This window comes from Lithobates pipiens, unplaced genomic scaffold (genome assembly GCF_037356315.1).
Source record: "Lithobates pipiens isolate NorthernLeopardFrog02 unplaced genomic scaffold, aLitPip1_a1.2 Scaffold_23, whole genome shotgun sequence".
Classification (NCBI taxonomy): Eukaryota; Metazoa; Chordata; class Amphibia; order Anura; family Ranidae; genus Lithobates; species Lithobates pipiens.
In genome coordinates this window covers 178,293,364-178,311,470 of record NW_027507785.1, presented here as the reverse complement: position 1 = coordinate 178,311,470, position 18,107 = coordinate 178,293,364, and the positions used below count along the sequence as shown (strand labels likewise).

Sequence of the window (18,107 nt, the reverse complement as noted above, 5' to 3'; positions counted from 1 at the left end):
TGCTAGCAGCATAAGGCTACATTCATACTTCAGTGTTTTGAATGGCGAGCAGGTTTGCTGCGTATATGCCCACGATTTGAAAGCACTGATGTGTGAATGACAAATTGCAAGACTTGCATTTCAGATGCCATTCATTTGATCGCAACGTGGGTCTGCCGTGGTTGTCGTGTGATAAATTTGGGCTGCATTCGTGGCAACATGTAAAACGGGAAGCATATCGCCCAAAAGTAGCTCCTGAACTTTTTTTGGCGACATCCTTCCCGCAATCGCAGCGCAATTTATCGTATGACCGTCTTGGCTGACCAGTGCCGCGATTTGAGGTGTCATTCAAATTAATTGGTTAAAATCCCTGGCAGATTTGCGCAAATTTGCCCGTGATTGAAAGTGCTGATGTGTAAATGGACCCTTAGGGATAAAAATAATGTTGATTGGGAAAGTTTAGTTCCACTTTAAAGTGCTTGCCTTTTCTGAATTTTTTATTTTTATTTTGATGGTTACAAGATGAGGACCTACTTTTAGGTCATTATATGTCCCCAAGGTACATTGAGAGTAAGAGAGCATCAAACGAAAACAGGTGACGTTTTAAAGTGGGATGTCCAACCTTTTGCCCTTCCAGGGCCACATTGGAAGACAATTGTCTTCCAATGTATACACATAATATACACTAAAAGTAAGGATAGCTGATAAGCAGAAAAAGTCGGGCAGATCACAAGTTAATGTTCACTGATATGCAGTGGCGGTGCATTCATTAACCACTTCCTGCCCAAGAACATCATATGACGTCTTTTGACTTTCAGTGGGAATATCTGAATGATGGGTGCCGCTTGATCGTTCTTACAGGCAATGGGAGGGCACACGTTTGAAAAATTGTTGCACAAATACTGTGCAAGATAAAAAGTTGCAACAACCGCCATTTTATTCCCTAGGGTGTCTGCTAAAAAAATAAAATCAAAAAAAATATAATGTTTGGGAGTTCTGAGTAATATTCGAGCAAAAAAAGAGGAGAGGAGTGCCTGATTAGAGCCATAGGAATAATGGGCTTAAAAAAAGGTGGCCTTGGAGCTCAAAGCATTGTGCTCGCCTTCCACCCAGGTGTGTTTAGAAAAGGGAATGAATATTCGCTTTTCTATCACTGAACCACCTCTCAGCCATTTGGGAGGCGTGGGACTAATACCCGTCACTTGATTGGCTGAAGGCACAAGCAATCCCTTTGGGGGGGGGGGGACTCGCTCCCTCCCCTTTCCTGACCTTAGGGGCTGCGTGCTCGGACACCCCCACACCATTTTTTTGGACATGGGGGGGGGGGTACCCTTTAAGATCCATACCAGACCAAAGGGTCTGGGATCGTCTTGGGGGGTGGGGGACACCTCACGCAAATTATTTAATACTTTTTTTTTTTTTTTTTTTTTCCATTTAGGCGAGGGTTCCCTTTCAAGATTCTCGGCACACAAGTCACGCCGCAAGTCTGATCATCTTGATCCGACTTCCCGTGCGACTTCTATTCTAATCAATGGGCTCCCATAGGGAACCATTGATTTTGGAATAGAGGCAAAGAAACGCCGGACAAGGCTTAACGCTGTGTATGCAGTGTTAAGCCTCGTTAAATTGCGTTTGAAAACCTTTTACCAGCGTTTGGCATTTATTAATTTTTTTAACAACTCTAGCATTAAAAACGCCTATGCCACTTTCAGCTCCTAAAAAAATAAAACTCAATTTTGTTTGGGTGCAACATCGCACAACTGCGCAATTGTCAGCTAAAATGATGCAGTGTCGAAGCGCAAAAAAGTGCTCTGGTCAGGAAGGGGTAAAAATCTTCTGGGGCTGAAGCGGTTAAAAGAAAAAAGGCCTTTACAATCTCTTTAAAGGCTATCATAGTTCAAGCCAAACTCTACCTTTTGGAATGCAATAAAAAAAGTAGAGGCTGAGCATGTGTAAAAATTGTATTTCTAATGGAGAGGAGGTAATATTTAATGTAATGCCGCCTCTTCCTGTGATCTCTCAGCAATCATGTACGTTGCCCCTTGGGGTGCATTCCTCGCTAACATTGCTGTTACTGCATGCAGTGCTTTTGGTTCAAACAATGCTTTTAGAAAAGTTTGAAACGTCACCATATCGTATCGACATCAAGCACTGACTTCATGTATTTATTTTTGAGGTGTTGCTTGCAGTAGCAGAACAATGCAAATATTAGCTGCTCCTGTGTATTTAATGTCATTTTCCAACTTAAAAACCCGTTTGGCTTTATAAATGACTAATGTATTCATGCAATTTTTCTGTTCTCTTGCTCCTTATTTATCAGAAAACTCGCCTGCTCTCCTTTTCAGTACACATCCTCTGGAAAATCATAAAGTGTCTGCTTATTAAACACCACAGTATCTCATCAGGCAGTATTTAACTAATACTGGACCACCTATAGTTAATTATTGGCATTGTCTTTTGATTTTAAAGCTGAACTCAAGACAGTTCTTAAAAAAAAAAAAAAAAAAAAAAAATTGTGTGTATCTATCTATCTACATACACTAATTTTATTTATTTTTTTCCCCAATTTAAACAATGGAAGCAAATCAATTTTAACTTTTTGTTATCAACCTTTTTTGCGCTGTGCATGATGTTGTAAGCCTAGGATTTTTACTAGACAAGAAACTGGAAGTGGGCTGTATAAGGGATTTACTGGCAGATAAAAAAAATATTTTACTATCCAAAGTTAAAGTGGTTGTAAACCCCTCACAACCACTTTAAACTACAGGCAAGCCTATAATTAGGCTTACCTGTAGCTGCACTGTATATCTCCTAAACCTGCACGGTTTAGGAGATATCCCTGTAGTTGCATGTGCTGACGTCATGCGGCACATGCACACTTAATCCAACTGAAGCAAGTACGTGCCGTTGCTTCAGTTGTACTGTGCCATTCCTGGCGGCTCCCGTGCACGCGCAGGAGTGGCGTTATTGCGGCTCTGGAAGTAACCTCCGGATGGATGTCGCCGGCCAGAGGGCGAGATGAGGACTGCTGCGGGGGCTTCGTTCACGGGTAAGTAATTAATGCTATGCATACTAGCTCATTATGCCTTTATTGCCGCCCCCCACTTTAAAACCACTTTAAAACTAGCAGGGCAGAAAATTTAATAGATTGAAAAATGACTGAAAGTCTGCTATAAGAATGAATTAAATGGCATTTTTGGTTTGTGGCGCTCAGATACAGTGTAGTTCTGCTTTTAAAGGAGAAGTATAGCCAAAGCTATGTTGGCAATACTTTTCCTGTAGGTCACAGGACTGCATTTTGTTCTGCATTCCTGTGATCCTTTTTCAGCCAACAGCAGGTGAACGTCCGCTATTGTCTGTCACTCGGGCCCGACCATATGCTTTGGGATCCACTTGGAAGCCTGGACCAGCAGCTGGTTCAGCCTCTTAAGTTATCTGTTGAGAGCTTGAGCCACCCCCTTCCACCACCTCCATCTCCACAGCCCAGCACTCCAGTGAGTGCTGGAGGGGCAGAGCAGAGAGCCGCTGACCGGCGGCTCTGAAGCATTCTGCTCTTGGCTGGTCCTCAAAGTTGTTCCACACACAGTTCTGTCCCTGTAGCATGTATTTTAGCATGTGTTATTTTTAGGACATTTAAAAATGTTAATTTTTACAATGTTAAAAATGCATTATGTTAAATACTAACTTTATAACTGATCGGATGCAGCATCACAATTCTTCTGATAACCTGTTATAGGAGCTGCAGTAATTAGTCACATTCAGCCTAGCACTAGTCACATGAAAATTTATTGTTATTTTGGAAAATTGATGTAGCACATTTCCTGCAATATTTATTTAAAGGAGAAAGAGCATATGTTAGATGTGAATAGTAGTTCTTGTGAAAAATAGGACCACCTTTTAAAATTGTATTCCGACCAAGCCCTTGATGTATACAGTATCTCACAAAATTGAGTACACCCCTCACATTTTTGTTAATATTTTATTACCGTATATACTCGAGTATAGGCCGACCCGAATATAAGCCGAGGCCCCCAATTTACCCCCAAAAAAACTGGCAAACTTATTGACTCGTGTATAAGCCGAGGGTAAGACATGCCTGTCCATCCCTGTGTGTGTGTCCGTCCATCCCTGTGTGTCCGTCCATCCCTGTGTGTCCGTCCATCCCTGTGTGTCCGTCCATCCCTGTGTGTGTGTGTCTCCATCCATCCATCCATCCCTGTGTGTGTGTGTGTATCCGTGTGTGTGTGTGTGTGTGTGTGTGTGTGTGTGTGTGTGTGTGTGTGTGTGTGTGTGTGTGTGTCCAGCCTACCTGTGTCCTGAGCCTTTGTCCCGAGCCTCCGTCCCGTGCCGAGCCTCCTTGCCTCCGTGCCTCGCCGCCGTGCCTCGCCGCCGTGCCTCGCCGCCGTGCCTTGCCTCCGGTCCCGTCCCGTCCCGTCCCGTGCCGTGCCGTCCTGTGCCTTGCCTCCGTCCCGTGCCCTCTTCGTTCGTCGGCGGCCATTGTAAAATTCAAAAGCTGCGCCGCCGCCTTCGCCTGTGATAGGCGGAACACTGAATTTCCCAGCAGCCTGTGTTCCGCCTATCACAGACGTCGTATCATCCTCGTCCGTAGTACGAGGATGATACGAAGTCCGTGATAGGCGGAACACAGGCTGCTGGGAAATTCAGTGTTCCGCCTATCACAGGCGAAGGGGGAGCCGGAGGCGCGGCTTTTGAATCAGAATGGCCGCTGTCTGTCTGCTCGACACGCTGATCGAGCGGGCAGACAGCGATGACTCGAGTATAAGCCGAGGGGGGCACTTTCAGCCTCAAAAAAGAGGCTGAAAATCTCGGCTTATACTCGAGTATATACGGTATGTTTTCATGTGATAACTCTAAGAAATGACGCTGTGTAAATTTGATGTCACCTATAAATAACTCAACACACAGCCATTAACGTCTAAACCTCTGCAAACAAGCGTGAGTACACCCCTAAGTGAAAATGTCCAAATTGGGCCCAATTAGCCATTTTCCCTCCCTGGTGTCATGTGACTCATTAGTGTTACAAGGTCTCTGGTGTGAATGGGGAGCAGGTGTGTTTTAAATTTGGTGTCATCTCTCTTGTACTGGTCAGTGGAAGTTCAACATGGCACCTTGTGGCAAAGAACTATCTGAGGATCTGAAAAAAAGAATTGTTGCTCTACATAAAGATGGCCTAGGCTATAAGAAGATTGCCAAGAACCTGAAACTGAGTTGCAGCACGTTGGCCAAGACCATACAGCAGTTTAACAGGACAGGGTCCACTCAGAACAGGCCTCGCCATGATCGACCAAAGAAGTTGAGTGCACGTGCTCATCTCCCTATCCAGATTTGGTCTTTGGGAAATAGACATATGAGTGCTGCCAGCACTGCTTCAGAGGTTGAAGGGATGGAAAAGGTTAGCCTGTCAGTGCTCAGACCATACGTCTGCAGTTTGCCGAATACATACAGACTAAGGACATGGATTACTGGAACGATGTCCTGTGGTCTGATGAGACCAAGTTAAACTTATTTGGTTCAGATGGTGTTAAGCGTGTGTGGCGGCAACCAGGTGAGGAGTACAAAGACAAATGTGTCTTGCCTACAGTCAAGCATGGTGGTGGGAGTGTCATGGTCTGGGGCTGCATGAGAGGTGCTGGCATTAGGGAGTTGCAGTTCATTGAGGGAACCATGAATGCTGACATGTACTGTGACATACTGAAGCAGAGCATGATCCCCTCCCTTCAGTTACTGGGCTGCAGGGCAGTATTCCAACATAACAACTCCAAACACACCTCCAAGAGGACCACTGTCTTGCTAAAGAAGCTGAAGGTAAAGGTGATGGACTGGCCAAGCATGTCTGCAGACCTAAACCCTATTGAGCATCTGTGGGGCATTCTCAAATGGAAGGTGGAGGAGCACCGGGTCTCTAACATCCACCTGCTCTGTGATGTCATCATGGAGGAGTGGAAGAGGACTCCAGTGGCAACCTGTGAAGCTCTGGTGAACTCCATGCCCAAGAGGGTTAAGGCAGTGCTGGAAAGTAATGGTGGCCACACAAAATATTGACACTTTGGTCCCAGTTTGGACATTTTCACTTAGGGGTGTACTCACTTTTGTTGCCAGTGGTTTAGACATTAATGGCTGTGTGAGTTATTTTGAAGAGACAGCAAATTTACTGTTAGAAAAACTTTATACTCTCTACTTTACATTGTCACATGAAAAGATAATATAATATAATATTTTTTTAGTCCTTTCAAAAGATGGTAGTAAATGCAATATTCTGTAAGACTTAGACCCCCCCCCCCCTTGTGGCTAGACAGTCATAACTGTCTCTTGCCTCCTTCTTTTTTTTTTTTTTCCAAGGTTTTTTTTAACAATATGTTCTGCTTACTAACTAGCAACATGCATATCCTGCTGATGAACTGATGCCTTTGACGTGCCGTGGCCGAATACGTGGGCAAGAACCAAGCAGAGGAGATGTAGATGATGCGTTGGGAAAGTAAGACTCCTTTAATATTTTAACATTTTCCCTGCATGCATAACTATAATAAACTGTGGCTTGCATTTTTTTTTTTTTCCTTTCAGCATCTGTCTGGAATGAAACTTTAAAGGGCAAGAAAGCTTGCTGTTCCAGTTTAATGGTTTACATTTTAAAGCAATCCAGTCTTCTTACCATATCCTTATTCTTGGGGAAACAAGAATAAGTCAGACAACCTAATACACAATTGAAATACATATAACACTATATTGGCAAAAGTATTGGGAAGCTTGTCTTTACGCCAGCTTTAATTTTGGCAGAAAATTTTTGATTTAGTCTTTTGACTAAAATGGCGTTTTCGTCCCATTTTAGTCTTCTGCAATTGTTTTAGTCGTCCTAAAATCGAATGGTTTCGTTAAATTGTAATGCATTATTTAAGCATTTCTTTACAATTTCCACACTCATTATATACTGCTGGCATGAAAAATTGAATATGATATTCAGGTGTGAACATGCATTACAGGCCAGTGTTTTAGTTATCTCAATTGTTATAGTTTTAATGAAATGTTTTAGTCGACAAAATTAACACTACTTTCCATGCACATGATCTTTAATGGCATTCCAGTCTTGGTCCCTAGGGTTCAATATTAAGTTGGCCCACCCTGGCTCTCAGTCTCCACTCTAATTCATCCCAAAGGTGTTCTATCCGGTTGAGGTCAGTACTCTGTGCAGGCCTGCAAGGTTCATAAAGTCCTGACCTCAACCCGATAGAACACTTTTGGGATGAATTAGAGTGGAGAATGCGAGCCAGGCCTTCTCGTCCAACATCAGTGCCTGACTTCACAAATGCACTTCTGGAAGAATGGTCAAACATTCGCATAGACACGCCTTAACCTTGTGGACAGCATTTTCAGAAGAGTTGAAGCTGTTGTAGCTGCAAGGGGTGGGCCAACTCCATATGTAACCCTTCGGACTAAGACTGGAATGCCATTAAAGTTCATGTGCGTGTAAAGGAAGGCACCCCAATACTTTTGACAGTATAGTGTGTATGAACTGTTTACCTACCTAGAGATACTGTTTAAGTGACCTTTTGATAAAAGCAGCAGAGCCAGGTCCACAACCTCACTTTTCTCAATTCCATTTAAACAATATTGTCTGGTCATTGTGTTGCAGCCCCCCCCAGTCTGTTGACTGGACAAGGGACGATGATTCCTTATGACTCCTCTCCTGCCTATAAGCTCACACTGTGAGATTGGCAGCCATATGTAATGTACTTGAGGCTTTTTGGCTAACACTGCTGGCCTTCTCCCTTTTACATTACAGTAGTTTAATATAAAAAACGATTCAACATCTAGCTGTGGGGCCCGAGCCCGCAGGTATGCCATTATAAGAAACTCCTCCTTATGGTGACACACTGAGCAGTGGAGAAGCCAGGAGCGCCAACGAGGGACACGAGGAATGTCAGGGCCACTCTATGCAATTCCATTTGCACAGTGCAGTATCGTGTTTGATAAAAATAATGCCGAACACCTAGACCTCTCTACCATTGACTCCCCCAGCAGTTCTCCTCCTATAATTAAAGTATGATGCATGTTTTTTAGTCCCCAAAATCACAACATTACATTTATCAACCTGAATCCTCATTTGCCACATACGGTAATTACCCAATTAAACAGAGCATTGAGGTTGGCTTGTAAGTTTGAGACATCCTGTAAGAACGTTCTTCCACTGCTTAGCTTTGGATCATCTGTAAACACTGAAATGGTTCTTTTAATCCCAGTTTAGGCCGATATGTGGTCTTCTACATATTTTTGATAAAAACATTTGCAAGAAGTGTATATTGGTTTGCGCAAAAGTTATAGCGTCTGCAAAATAGGGGATAGCTTTATGGCAATTTTATTATTCATTTTTATTAGTAGTTGCGGCCATTGGCAATTTTTAATCAGGACTGCAACATTATGGCGCACATGTCGGATAATTTTAACACATTTTTGTGATCATTGGCATTTTTAAAGCGATCAATGCTATAAAAATGCATTGATTACTGTAATAATGTCACTGACAGGGAAGTGGTTAACACTAGGGGCTGATCAAGGGGTTAAGTGTGTCCTAGTGTGTGTTCTAACTGAAGCGGGGGGGGGGGGGACTGTGTAGAGGAGATGACACATCGCTGTTCATACTCTGTATGATCAGACGACCTGTCACTTCTCCCCTCAGAGAACCGGTAACTGTGTGTTTTACACACACAGATCCTGGTTCTCTGATCGCAACCACCAGCATTTGCATCGGCTTTGTGGGCGAACAGGGGGATAATGTTTCTCCCAGCTGTGCCATTCTGCCGCAGTGCTATTGCAGCAGCTGGTTGGCAAGTGGTTAATGACAACATTCTCTCCCAGTCGAAATCTTGGACAGCAGCCCTCAGCCCTGGAAAATTAGCTTTATTAAACTTGCTTACTGGGCACTTAAACACCATTCTGCCCAGACCAATTTTCAGCTTTCGGTGCTCTCACAATTTGAATGACAATTACTCAGTCATGCAACACTGTACCCAAATGAATTTTTTGTCCTTTTTTTTCCCACAAATAGAGCTTTCTTTTGGTGGTATTTGATCACCTCTGGGGTTTTTATTTTTTGCGCTATAAATGAAAAAAGACCGAAAATTTAGAAAAAAAACGCATATTTCTTTGTTTCTGTGACAGAATTATGCAAATTATTAATGTTTCTTCATAAATTTTGGTCACAATTTATACTGCTACATGTCTTTGGTAAAAATAACCCAAATTAGTGGATATTATTTGGTCTTTGTGAAAGTTAGAGCGTCTACAAGCTGTGGTGTGAATCGCACAAAATTGATCACATCTGATGTACTGGTGGCCTATCTCGCTTCTTGTGACCCGAACAAGTCAGGAAAGTACAAATAGCCCCCAAATGACCCCTTTTTGGAAAGTAGACATTCCAAGGTATTTAGTAAGAGGCATGGTGAGGTTTTTGATGTTGTCATTTTTTTCCCACAATTCTTTGCAAAATTAAGATTTTTCATTTTTTTTTTTTTCTCCACAAAATTGTCATTGTAATAGGTTATTTCTCTCACGTGGCATGTGTATACCACAAATGACACCCCCCAAAAAATTCTGCTACTCCTCCTGAGTATTACAATACCACATGTGTGTGACTTTTTCACAGCCTGGCCACATAGAGAGGCCCAACATGCAGGTAGCGCCATCATGTGTTCTAGGAACATAAATTACACATCTAACTTGTTGACTATTTATTACACTTTTGAAGCACCAGGACAATGACACGTGACACTGATGACAGATGGCACTGATACGTGGCAATGATGACACTTATACGTGGCACTGATGACAGGTGGCACTGATGACAGATGGCACTAATATGTGGCACTGATGACAGATGGCACTAATATGTGGCACTGATGACGCGTGGCACTTATACGTGGCACTGATACGTGGCACTAATACGTGGCACTGAAGACACGTGGCACTAATATGTGCCACCGATGACAGATGGCACTAATATATGACACCGATGACGTGTGACACTGATGACAGATGGCACTGATAAGTGGCATTGATGACACGCGACACTGACAACAGATGGCACGTGACACTGACAGGTGGCACTGATGACAAATGGCACTGATACGTGGCACTGATGACAGATGGCACTATGTGGCACTGACGACATGTGGCACTGGGGGCAGGTGGCACTGGGGCAGATGGCACTGGGGCAGATGGCACTGCTAGGGGAGGATGGCACTTTTATTTTATTTTTTTACTTTTTTTTTTTTCACAGGCAGAACGGCTGCCGCTGCAGCCGTTCATCTCTCCCCTCTCGCACTGTCTGTGCGAGGAAGGAGAGCGGCGCTGAGAGATGATCTCATATGTTTACATATGAGATCATCTCCCATTGGACACGCCGATCACGCTGTAAACGGCCGCTGTGATTGGCCGTTTACAGCGATCTGTGGTTGCCTGTCCCCGGGGGACACGGCAAACACAGAACTTCCGCGATGCGCGCCCGCGGCGGCGCGCATTGCGGAAGTAAACATCAGGCCGTCCAGGGACGACCGCCCGGACGAATGCGCCTGCTCTACGGCCGTCATTCGGCTATAGGGCAGGCGCGAGGAGGTTAAAATTTATCAACTTTGAAGTGTTTCTATCTTTTCAGTGTGTGCTTGTTGTTTACATGACGTTGAATGAGATCATATGCTAGTCACTGCTACCCAGATGTTGGTTTATATGAAAATTTGTAATATGCTCCTCAATGTTTTAGATCAACAGGTTCAGCAGAACATCATTTATAGTTGGGACTTCTATAATATGTGCCATTAAAATTGTCTTTTAATAGGTTTATAGTTTTTCACCCTATTATTGTTCCAGTAGTGCCATTACTCCAGTTAAAGTAAGGGCCGGTTCACACTGCGGGCGATGCGAGGCGACACGACTCGCCTCGCCGCAGTGTGACAAGTCGCCCCCGTTCTGTACAATGGAACCGTTCTGAGAGGAGCGACTCGAGTCGCTCCGACTCAGAAAAAAGGTTCCTGTACTACTTCTGGGCGACCTCGGGGCGACTTGCATTGACTTCTATACAGAAGTCATCTGCAAGTTGCCGCTGAGGTCGCGGCGAGGCAAGTCGGTGTCGCCTCGCCTCGCCTGCAGTGTGAACTGGCCCTAATTGTTGTGTGGTGTTTTTTTTTTTTTTGTTTGTTTGTTTTTTTTTTAAACGTATTTACAACCAGGTTTATCTTTGCCGACCCTCCTCTTCACTATTTTATTTTTTTAATTTTTTTTACCTTTTTTTGGTATTTTTTTCTTTTTCAACCTTCAGTTTAGTTCTTTTAATGGAATTTATGGATTCTCCTCCTTTCATTTATTCTGTCATTGGGCCAAGACAGCTGTGCCATAACCAGTCCCTCTCCAATTTATCAACCCAGTCCCTCACTTGCCAAACCCTGGCACCAGTGACACGGCAAACCTTTGGACTGAGGCGATCCTGGTCACAAACTATCGGTTCTTCTAAATCTAGCATCCCCGTTTACCACCAACTGCCTAGACTGCCCTGAAATACCCTCATCACCCCAACTGGATGGGCTACTCTCTGGGCTTTTAGCAGTAGTAGCGACATTTAGGGCTGCTGCCTTTTTGTTTGCCACCCACACATCCTCGCCCAACTTGGTAAATTTTGTTTGGGTGCTCAGACACAGGACTGACCTTTTTCTGTGAGTCCCTAACATTCCCTCTAAATTCTTTTACTTTAATTTTCCTACTGTACATGATCATCCTGATTTACCCTTGTGTCCTAGAAAGCAGTGTACTTTTTTTTTTTTTTCCTTCCAAATAACATTTTATTAGTTTTGTGTTTGCGATGGAAAATAAAGAAGTACACAATTTCGAAGGTACAGATCGTAGTATGCATCACTACTTTCAGATAATTACTCATGAGTTCTAATGCTATGCTTAAAGGACAGTGGTAATTATTTATCTAGCGTTATCATTTTGTCAAATATGCATCGCTGATTCATTTAATAAACTGTAACAGCTTTTATGTGGCTGTTGGAGTCACAAGAATACTCTATATGAAGGGAAGGAGGGGGAAAGGAAATCATCGAAGCAGCTTTTTTTCTTTTCTTTTTTTTTTTTTTTTTTTACCTGATCATGGTGGGTCCTCCCGAAGGTGCCACTGCTCCTAGACCTTATTATGAGCCTCCAGTCTGTCTTGCATCTTAACTCTCATTTTTCTCCATCAATTCAACATCCTTAACTCTGGAGAAAAGGGCCTCAAGGGAAGGGGGGCACGAAGTTAACAGTTTTTAGGTTTGACACAGCATGCTGCTGTGAGGACATGACACACTAATTTTTTTTTATAGGGTGTGGGGAGCTTTAGTGGTGACAGGCCTAGTAGGAAAAATGTTGGGGGTCACTGAGACCGGTATCTCAAGAAGGTGGGCCAGTAGCTGTTGGACCGTGGTCCAATATGGGGTGATTAGTGGGCAGCTCCAATAAGCAGTGTACTTTTATTTATATATATATATATATATATATATATATATATATATATATATGTATATGTATGTATGTGTATATATATATATAATGACTAAATTCAATGTAAAGGGCTTGTTTAGACGTGTGGTTTGAGGGTGGTAAAACCAGGCAGTAGTCACACTTTTACCACCCCCTGTTAAGCTGCACAGGTAGCCAGACCGGGGTGTAAACATGTAAAAATAATTCCCTCTAATGCCGCGTACACACGATCGGAATTCTTGTCCGAAAAAGCTCTGATGGTTTTCCTGACGGAATTCCGATGGAATTCGGCTCAAACTGTCTTGCTTACACACGCTCACATCAAATTCCGATCATTTATTGCGCGGTGACGTACGACGGGACTAGAAAAAGGAAGTTCAATAGCCAGTAGCCAATAGCTTCTGTCTCGTAGTTGAATCTGAGCACGCGTGATTTTTGGCGTGTCAGAATTGCATACACACGATCGGAATTACCGATAGAAAGTTTTTCCGTCAGGAAAATTGAGAACATGCTATCGATTTTTGGCTGGTGGAAATTCGGACAGCTAAATTTCCGATGGAGCATACACACGGTCGCATTTTCCGATGAAAAGCTCTCATCTGTCATTTTTTTTTTTTTTCTGGCTGGAATTCCAATCGTGTGTACGCGGCATTACACATTCGGTGGGCAACACTGCCACCAGTCGTGACCCATTCAAGCAAATGTATCTACACCACAGTGTTTTGGCCTTTACAGAGTTAAAACAGGCAGTGAGGAGGAAACCTAACTCCTCCCCACTTGTCAAATGCCTGAAAAGTGATCCTCCTGCAAATTGCTTTTTTACAGGTGCTGCAACAACACTTTAGTTTTATCTAACAGAACCATAAAATTTGTTTGTGTGTTTTTTTTTTTTTTTTTTTCTCTCTTTCTTCTTGGCCTCCATTCACACTTGAGTCTGAGAGTGTTCAGGCCATTTTAGATGGGTGTGTGTGTGGTGTGTAATTTTATTTATTTTTGAGTATTTTCAGAATTCAGCTTTTTTTTTTTTTTTTTCCATTTTAGCCAATGGGAAGCCAATTACTAGGCAGCGCAGAAACAATAAATTCCAGGAAAAATGCACAATGTGAACTTTCTAGCATTCCTATTGAAGTTTATAGGGCCCATAAATGTTGGACTCGTGTACATTTTTTAGTGACAAGCTTCAAGGCAAGACAATGCTCTGAACACGCACAATTGAATATAATGTGAATTGTGACGTTGAATCTTTGGGAAATGTGCTTCAAATTGCTCAGATTTGAATGGGGTCTTAAACCTTCACTATGTTATCGTGCTGGCTTTACAAATATCGCTATCTATACGTTATTCTGAGTGTTATGTTTATGTCTTCAATAGGTCTGCAGACAAAAGCTGTTTTAGTCTCTGCTGGGATTTAGTTAATCTTCCCTTATTTCATGCAATTCTCTAGCAATATCAGCTGAACTGCTCCCTTATTGTTTCCAAAATTGAACAGACAAGCTTGCATTTGTGTGTTTTTTTTTTTTTTTTTTTTTTTAATTTTATTTTTTTTTTGTTTTAATTATTATTATTTTTTTTTATATTGCCCTTATAAATGGCTTCTTCTTTCTTTTTGCAGATTTTCTCTTACTTTAATTGATACTTTGGATACTCTAGTGGTAAGTTTACAATGTGTCTGTAACTTGGTCTGTTTCCAGATAGAATACGTCCTGATTTTCTTTTTTTTTTTTTTTTTTTTTTTTTTTTTTTTTCTGTATCTGTTGTATGGGTGATGCTTTTGTCAAATTTCAGAGCTACTGACCATATGTGCATATCACAATTTCTCAGTAGCATAACTTTTTTTTTTTTTTTTTTTTTTTTTTTTTAGGTGCTAAACAAAACCCAAGAATTTGAAGATGCTGTCCGAAAAGTAATTCATGATGTTAACTTGGATAATGATATTGTGGTTTCTGTATTTGAAACAAACATTCGAGTTTTGGGGTAAGTATTTGATGTAATTTATATTATCGTGAATGCAGCATGCATGGGAACAACCTCCAAGCTGCTCTGGAAGTGTGGCAGGAAATTTTTGGTGCTACAATTTTGTAAAGCTATTGAAGAGGATTAGTATTAGGATCTATAATCAAAATATCATTTTGGCTTACTTGGGCTTTTAGTTTTGAAATAATTCCTGTACATTAAACAGCATGCACACACAGCAGGCTAACTGAGATCCACGTTATTTTCCACCACTTAGGTTCCGTGTTTCCGAAATGTACTACAAATGTTTGTCGCACTTGCAATGCCATTAGTTGTTTATTGCACCCCAAGCATGGTTTGCAAATGTGCATTTTATCACGTAGCAAGCATACGGTGAAAAAATGCTCCACACTCAGAAAGGTTCTTTGGCCTTTGTAGGGAAACCCACTAAAGTGAATAGGCTGCCCTAAATGCGCCAAGTGGAAATGCCCAAAACATGTGAGCAGGAACACGGGTATGTGAATGCTGCTTTATGTTTTATCTAACAAATAGAAAAAAAAATGGAAGTTGGTTGCTTTTACACAATTTCACTTCACTTTGTTCCACTTTATCATAGAGCTGAACGATTAATCGTCATCACAATTTTTTTCCCTGTTTTCCCACGATCTTGATGAAAGTGTTTCAGGATTCTTGCTATGCAAAGAATTCTCTTTGCTCTTCTGAAGCCACAGCCGTCAAAAGAAAGGAAGAGAAAAACTAGGCAGTCTGCCAAGAATCACAACATTCTTTAGCAGTGGAACAAAGTTTAAGCATTGTAACAATTTGTCAATGAAATAGACTTCGTGTGTAAGTTTTTTTTGTATAATGTGAAAGATTTTATGTTGCGAGAATCGCAATTTCATTGCGGCTTGCAACTTTTTTTTTTAAACAATGGGGTGCGACTTGTCATAGTATTTGGAACTGTCATATTACATGAGAAGTCACACTCGCCTGAACGGGAGCTTATTATGGCTCCGTTTACACCTCATTGTTCAGAATTGCGGGTAGAATCGAAGCAATTCTGCCCACTATTTATAAATACTCTTGCACTGTGCAATTTGTCATTTGATAATTTCAGATTCATTCATTTCAATGCCACCTAAATGGTGTGTGTGTGTGATGGTGTAGATTTTGTATGTGGGTGAAATTTTTTTTGTTTGTTGTTGCACCCGATCAGTATTTATTCCTATGTTTCAGTGGTCTCCTTGGTGGACACTCTGTTGCTCTGATGCTGAAAGAAAAAGAACAAATGACTTGGTACAATGATGAACTCCTGCATATGGCTAAAGAGCTTGGCTACAAACTCCTTCCAGCTTTCAACACTACAAGTGGTCTTCCTTATCCAAGAGTATGTCTAAGTGTTCAGAAAACTGTATAATAGCTAATCCATGTGCATTGGTTAAAATAAGTCCACATTTTTATATATTTAATAAATATGTATGTGTATAATAGATAGATAGATATAATATATATATCTATCTATCTCACAGTGCCTTGCGAAAGTATTCGGCCCCCTTGAACTTTTCAACCTTTTGCCACATTTTCAGGCTTCAAACATAAAGATATAAAAATTTTATTTTTTGTGAAGAATCACCAACAAGTGGGACACAATTGTGAAGTGGAACGAAATCTATTGGATTTTTGAAACTTTTTTTAACTAATAAAAAAATGAAAAGTGGGGCATGCAAAATTATTCGGCCCCCTTGCGTTAATACTTTGTAGAGCCACCTTTTGCTGCGATTACAGCTGCAAGTCGCTTGGGGTATGTCTCTATCAGTTTTGCACATCGAGAGACTGAAATTCTTGCCCATTCTTCCTTGCAAAACAGCTGGAGCTCAGTGAGGTTGGATGGGGAGCGTTTGTGAACAGCAGTTTTCAACTCTTTCCACAGATTCTCAATTGGATTCAGGTCTGGACTTTGACTTGGCCATTCTAACACCTGGATAGGTTTATTTGTGAACCATTCCTTTGTAGATTTTGCTGTATGTTTGGGATCATTGTCTTGTTGGAAGATAAATATCCGTCCCAGTTTCAGGTCTTTTGCAGACTCCAACAGGTTTTCATCCAGAATGGTCCTGTATTTGGCTGCATCCATCTTCCCCCCTCAATTTTAACCATCTTCCCTGTCCCTGCTGAAGAAAAGCCGGCCCAAACCATGAACACCATTGGAGGAGAGTTGCCCTGGCACATTGCACCTTTTTTTGCGGTTGTGAAATCACATCTGAAAGTTGCATGATTGAACTGTGTATGGGACACTTTATTGAAATTCACGTTTTTGCTGCTATTTTGCTTTTTTCATTAAGGAATGTAATTGGGACATTCCTCTGTTTTCTCTACACGTTTTAGATCACCGATTTTATGTGTTTATAGTTTTTTTATACGATTTTGATCACTTAGATTATCACATATACTTCTTTTTATTACTTTGTTGCAGTGATATCACAGATGTTTATTTAATCTATGCACTCTATGGTCTCAAGCACTGTTTTGCTTATTTTCTAAAACACAGGAATAATACATAAGAACACTATACATTAGATGTTCAATGTAATACACCCTTTTAAGTTTTAAGTGCTGCTCACAGAACACTTTAAGAATTATTTACAAGTTTTTTTAATACTATGTGATTTATAGTTATTGTAATCGTTTTTGTTGGTATTTAGGAAGCGCAACACACCCTTTCCCCTTTTTCTTTAATATTGAGAGTTCACTTATAGAGTGCTTGCTGCTCCTGCTAGAACATTCCTTTTGCTATCTTCCACTTTTTTGTCATAGAGCGCAGGAGCCCCTTTTATACAAACCATGATGCTGCCACCACCATGTTTGACAGTGGGGATGGTGTGTTGAGGGTGATGAGCTGTGTTGCTTTTACGCCAAACATATCATTTTGCATTGTGGGCAAAAAGTTCGATTTTGGTTTCATCTGACCAGAGCACCTTCTTCCACATGTTTGGTGTGTCTCCCAGGTGGCTTGTGGCAAACTTTAGACGAGACTTTTTATGGATATCTTTGAGAAATGGCTTTCTTCTTGCCACTCTTCCATAAAGGCCAGATTTGTGCAGTGTACGACTGATTGTTGTCCTATGGACAGACTCTCTCACCTCAGCTGTAGTTCTCTGCAGTTCATCCAGAGTCATCATGGGCCTCTTGGCTGCATCTCTGATCAGTCTTCTCCTTGTCTGAGCTGAAAGTTTAGAGGGACGGCCAGGTCTTGGTAGATTTACAGTGGTCTGATACTCCTTCCATTTCAAAATTATCGCTTGCACAGTGCTCCTTGGGATGTTTAAAGCTTGGGAAATCTTTTTGTATCCAAAATCCGGCTTTAAACTTCTCCACAACAGTATTACGGACCTGCCTGGTGTGTTCCTTGGTCTTCATGATGCTCTCTGCGCTTTCAACAGAACCCTGAGACTATCACAGAGCAGGTGCACTTATACAGAGACTTGATTACACACAGGTGGATTCTATTTATCACCATCAGTCATTTAGGACAACATTGGATCATTCAGAGATCCTCGCTGAACTTCTGGAGTGAGCTTGCTGCACTGAAAGTAAAGGGGCCGAATAATTTTGCACGCACCACTTTTCAGTTTTTTTATTTGCTAAAAAAGTTT

The 18,107-nt window shown here is 41.7% G+C and overlaps 1 protein-coding gene across 2 annotated transcripts in view; it reads left to right on the top strand.

Annotated features, from left to right (window-relative positions):
* EDEM3 (ER degradation enhancing alpha-mannosidase like protein 3) overlaps window positions 1–18,107 on the top strand; it is a 123,652-nt gene that overhangs the window by 14,271 nt on the left and 91,274 nt on the right. For both annotated transcript variants that reach the window (XM_077452661.1, XM_077452662.1), the window contains exons 3-6: window positions 6,375–6,475; window positions 14,114–14,153; window positions 14,363–14,475; window positions 15,691–15,841. In XM_077452661.1, the coding sequence (XP_077308787.1) occupies window positions 6,375–6,475; window positions 14,114–14,153; window positions 14,363–14,475; window positions 15,691–15,841 (405 nt within the window). The remainder of the gene's footprint in view (window positions 1–6,374; window positions 6,476–14,113; window positions 14,154–14,362; window positions 14,476–15,690; window positions 15,842–18,107) is intronic.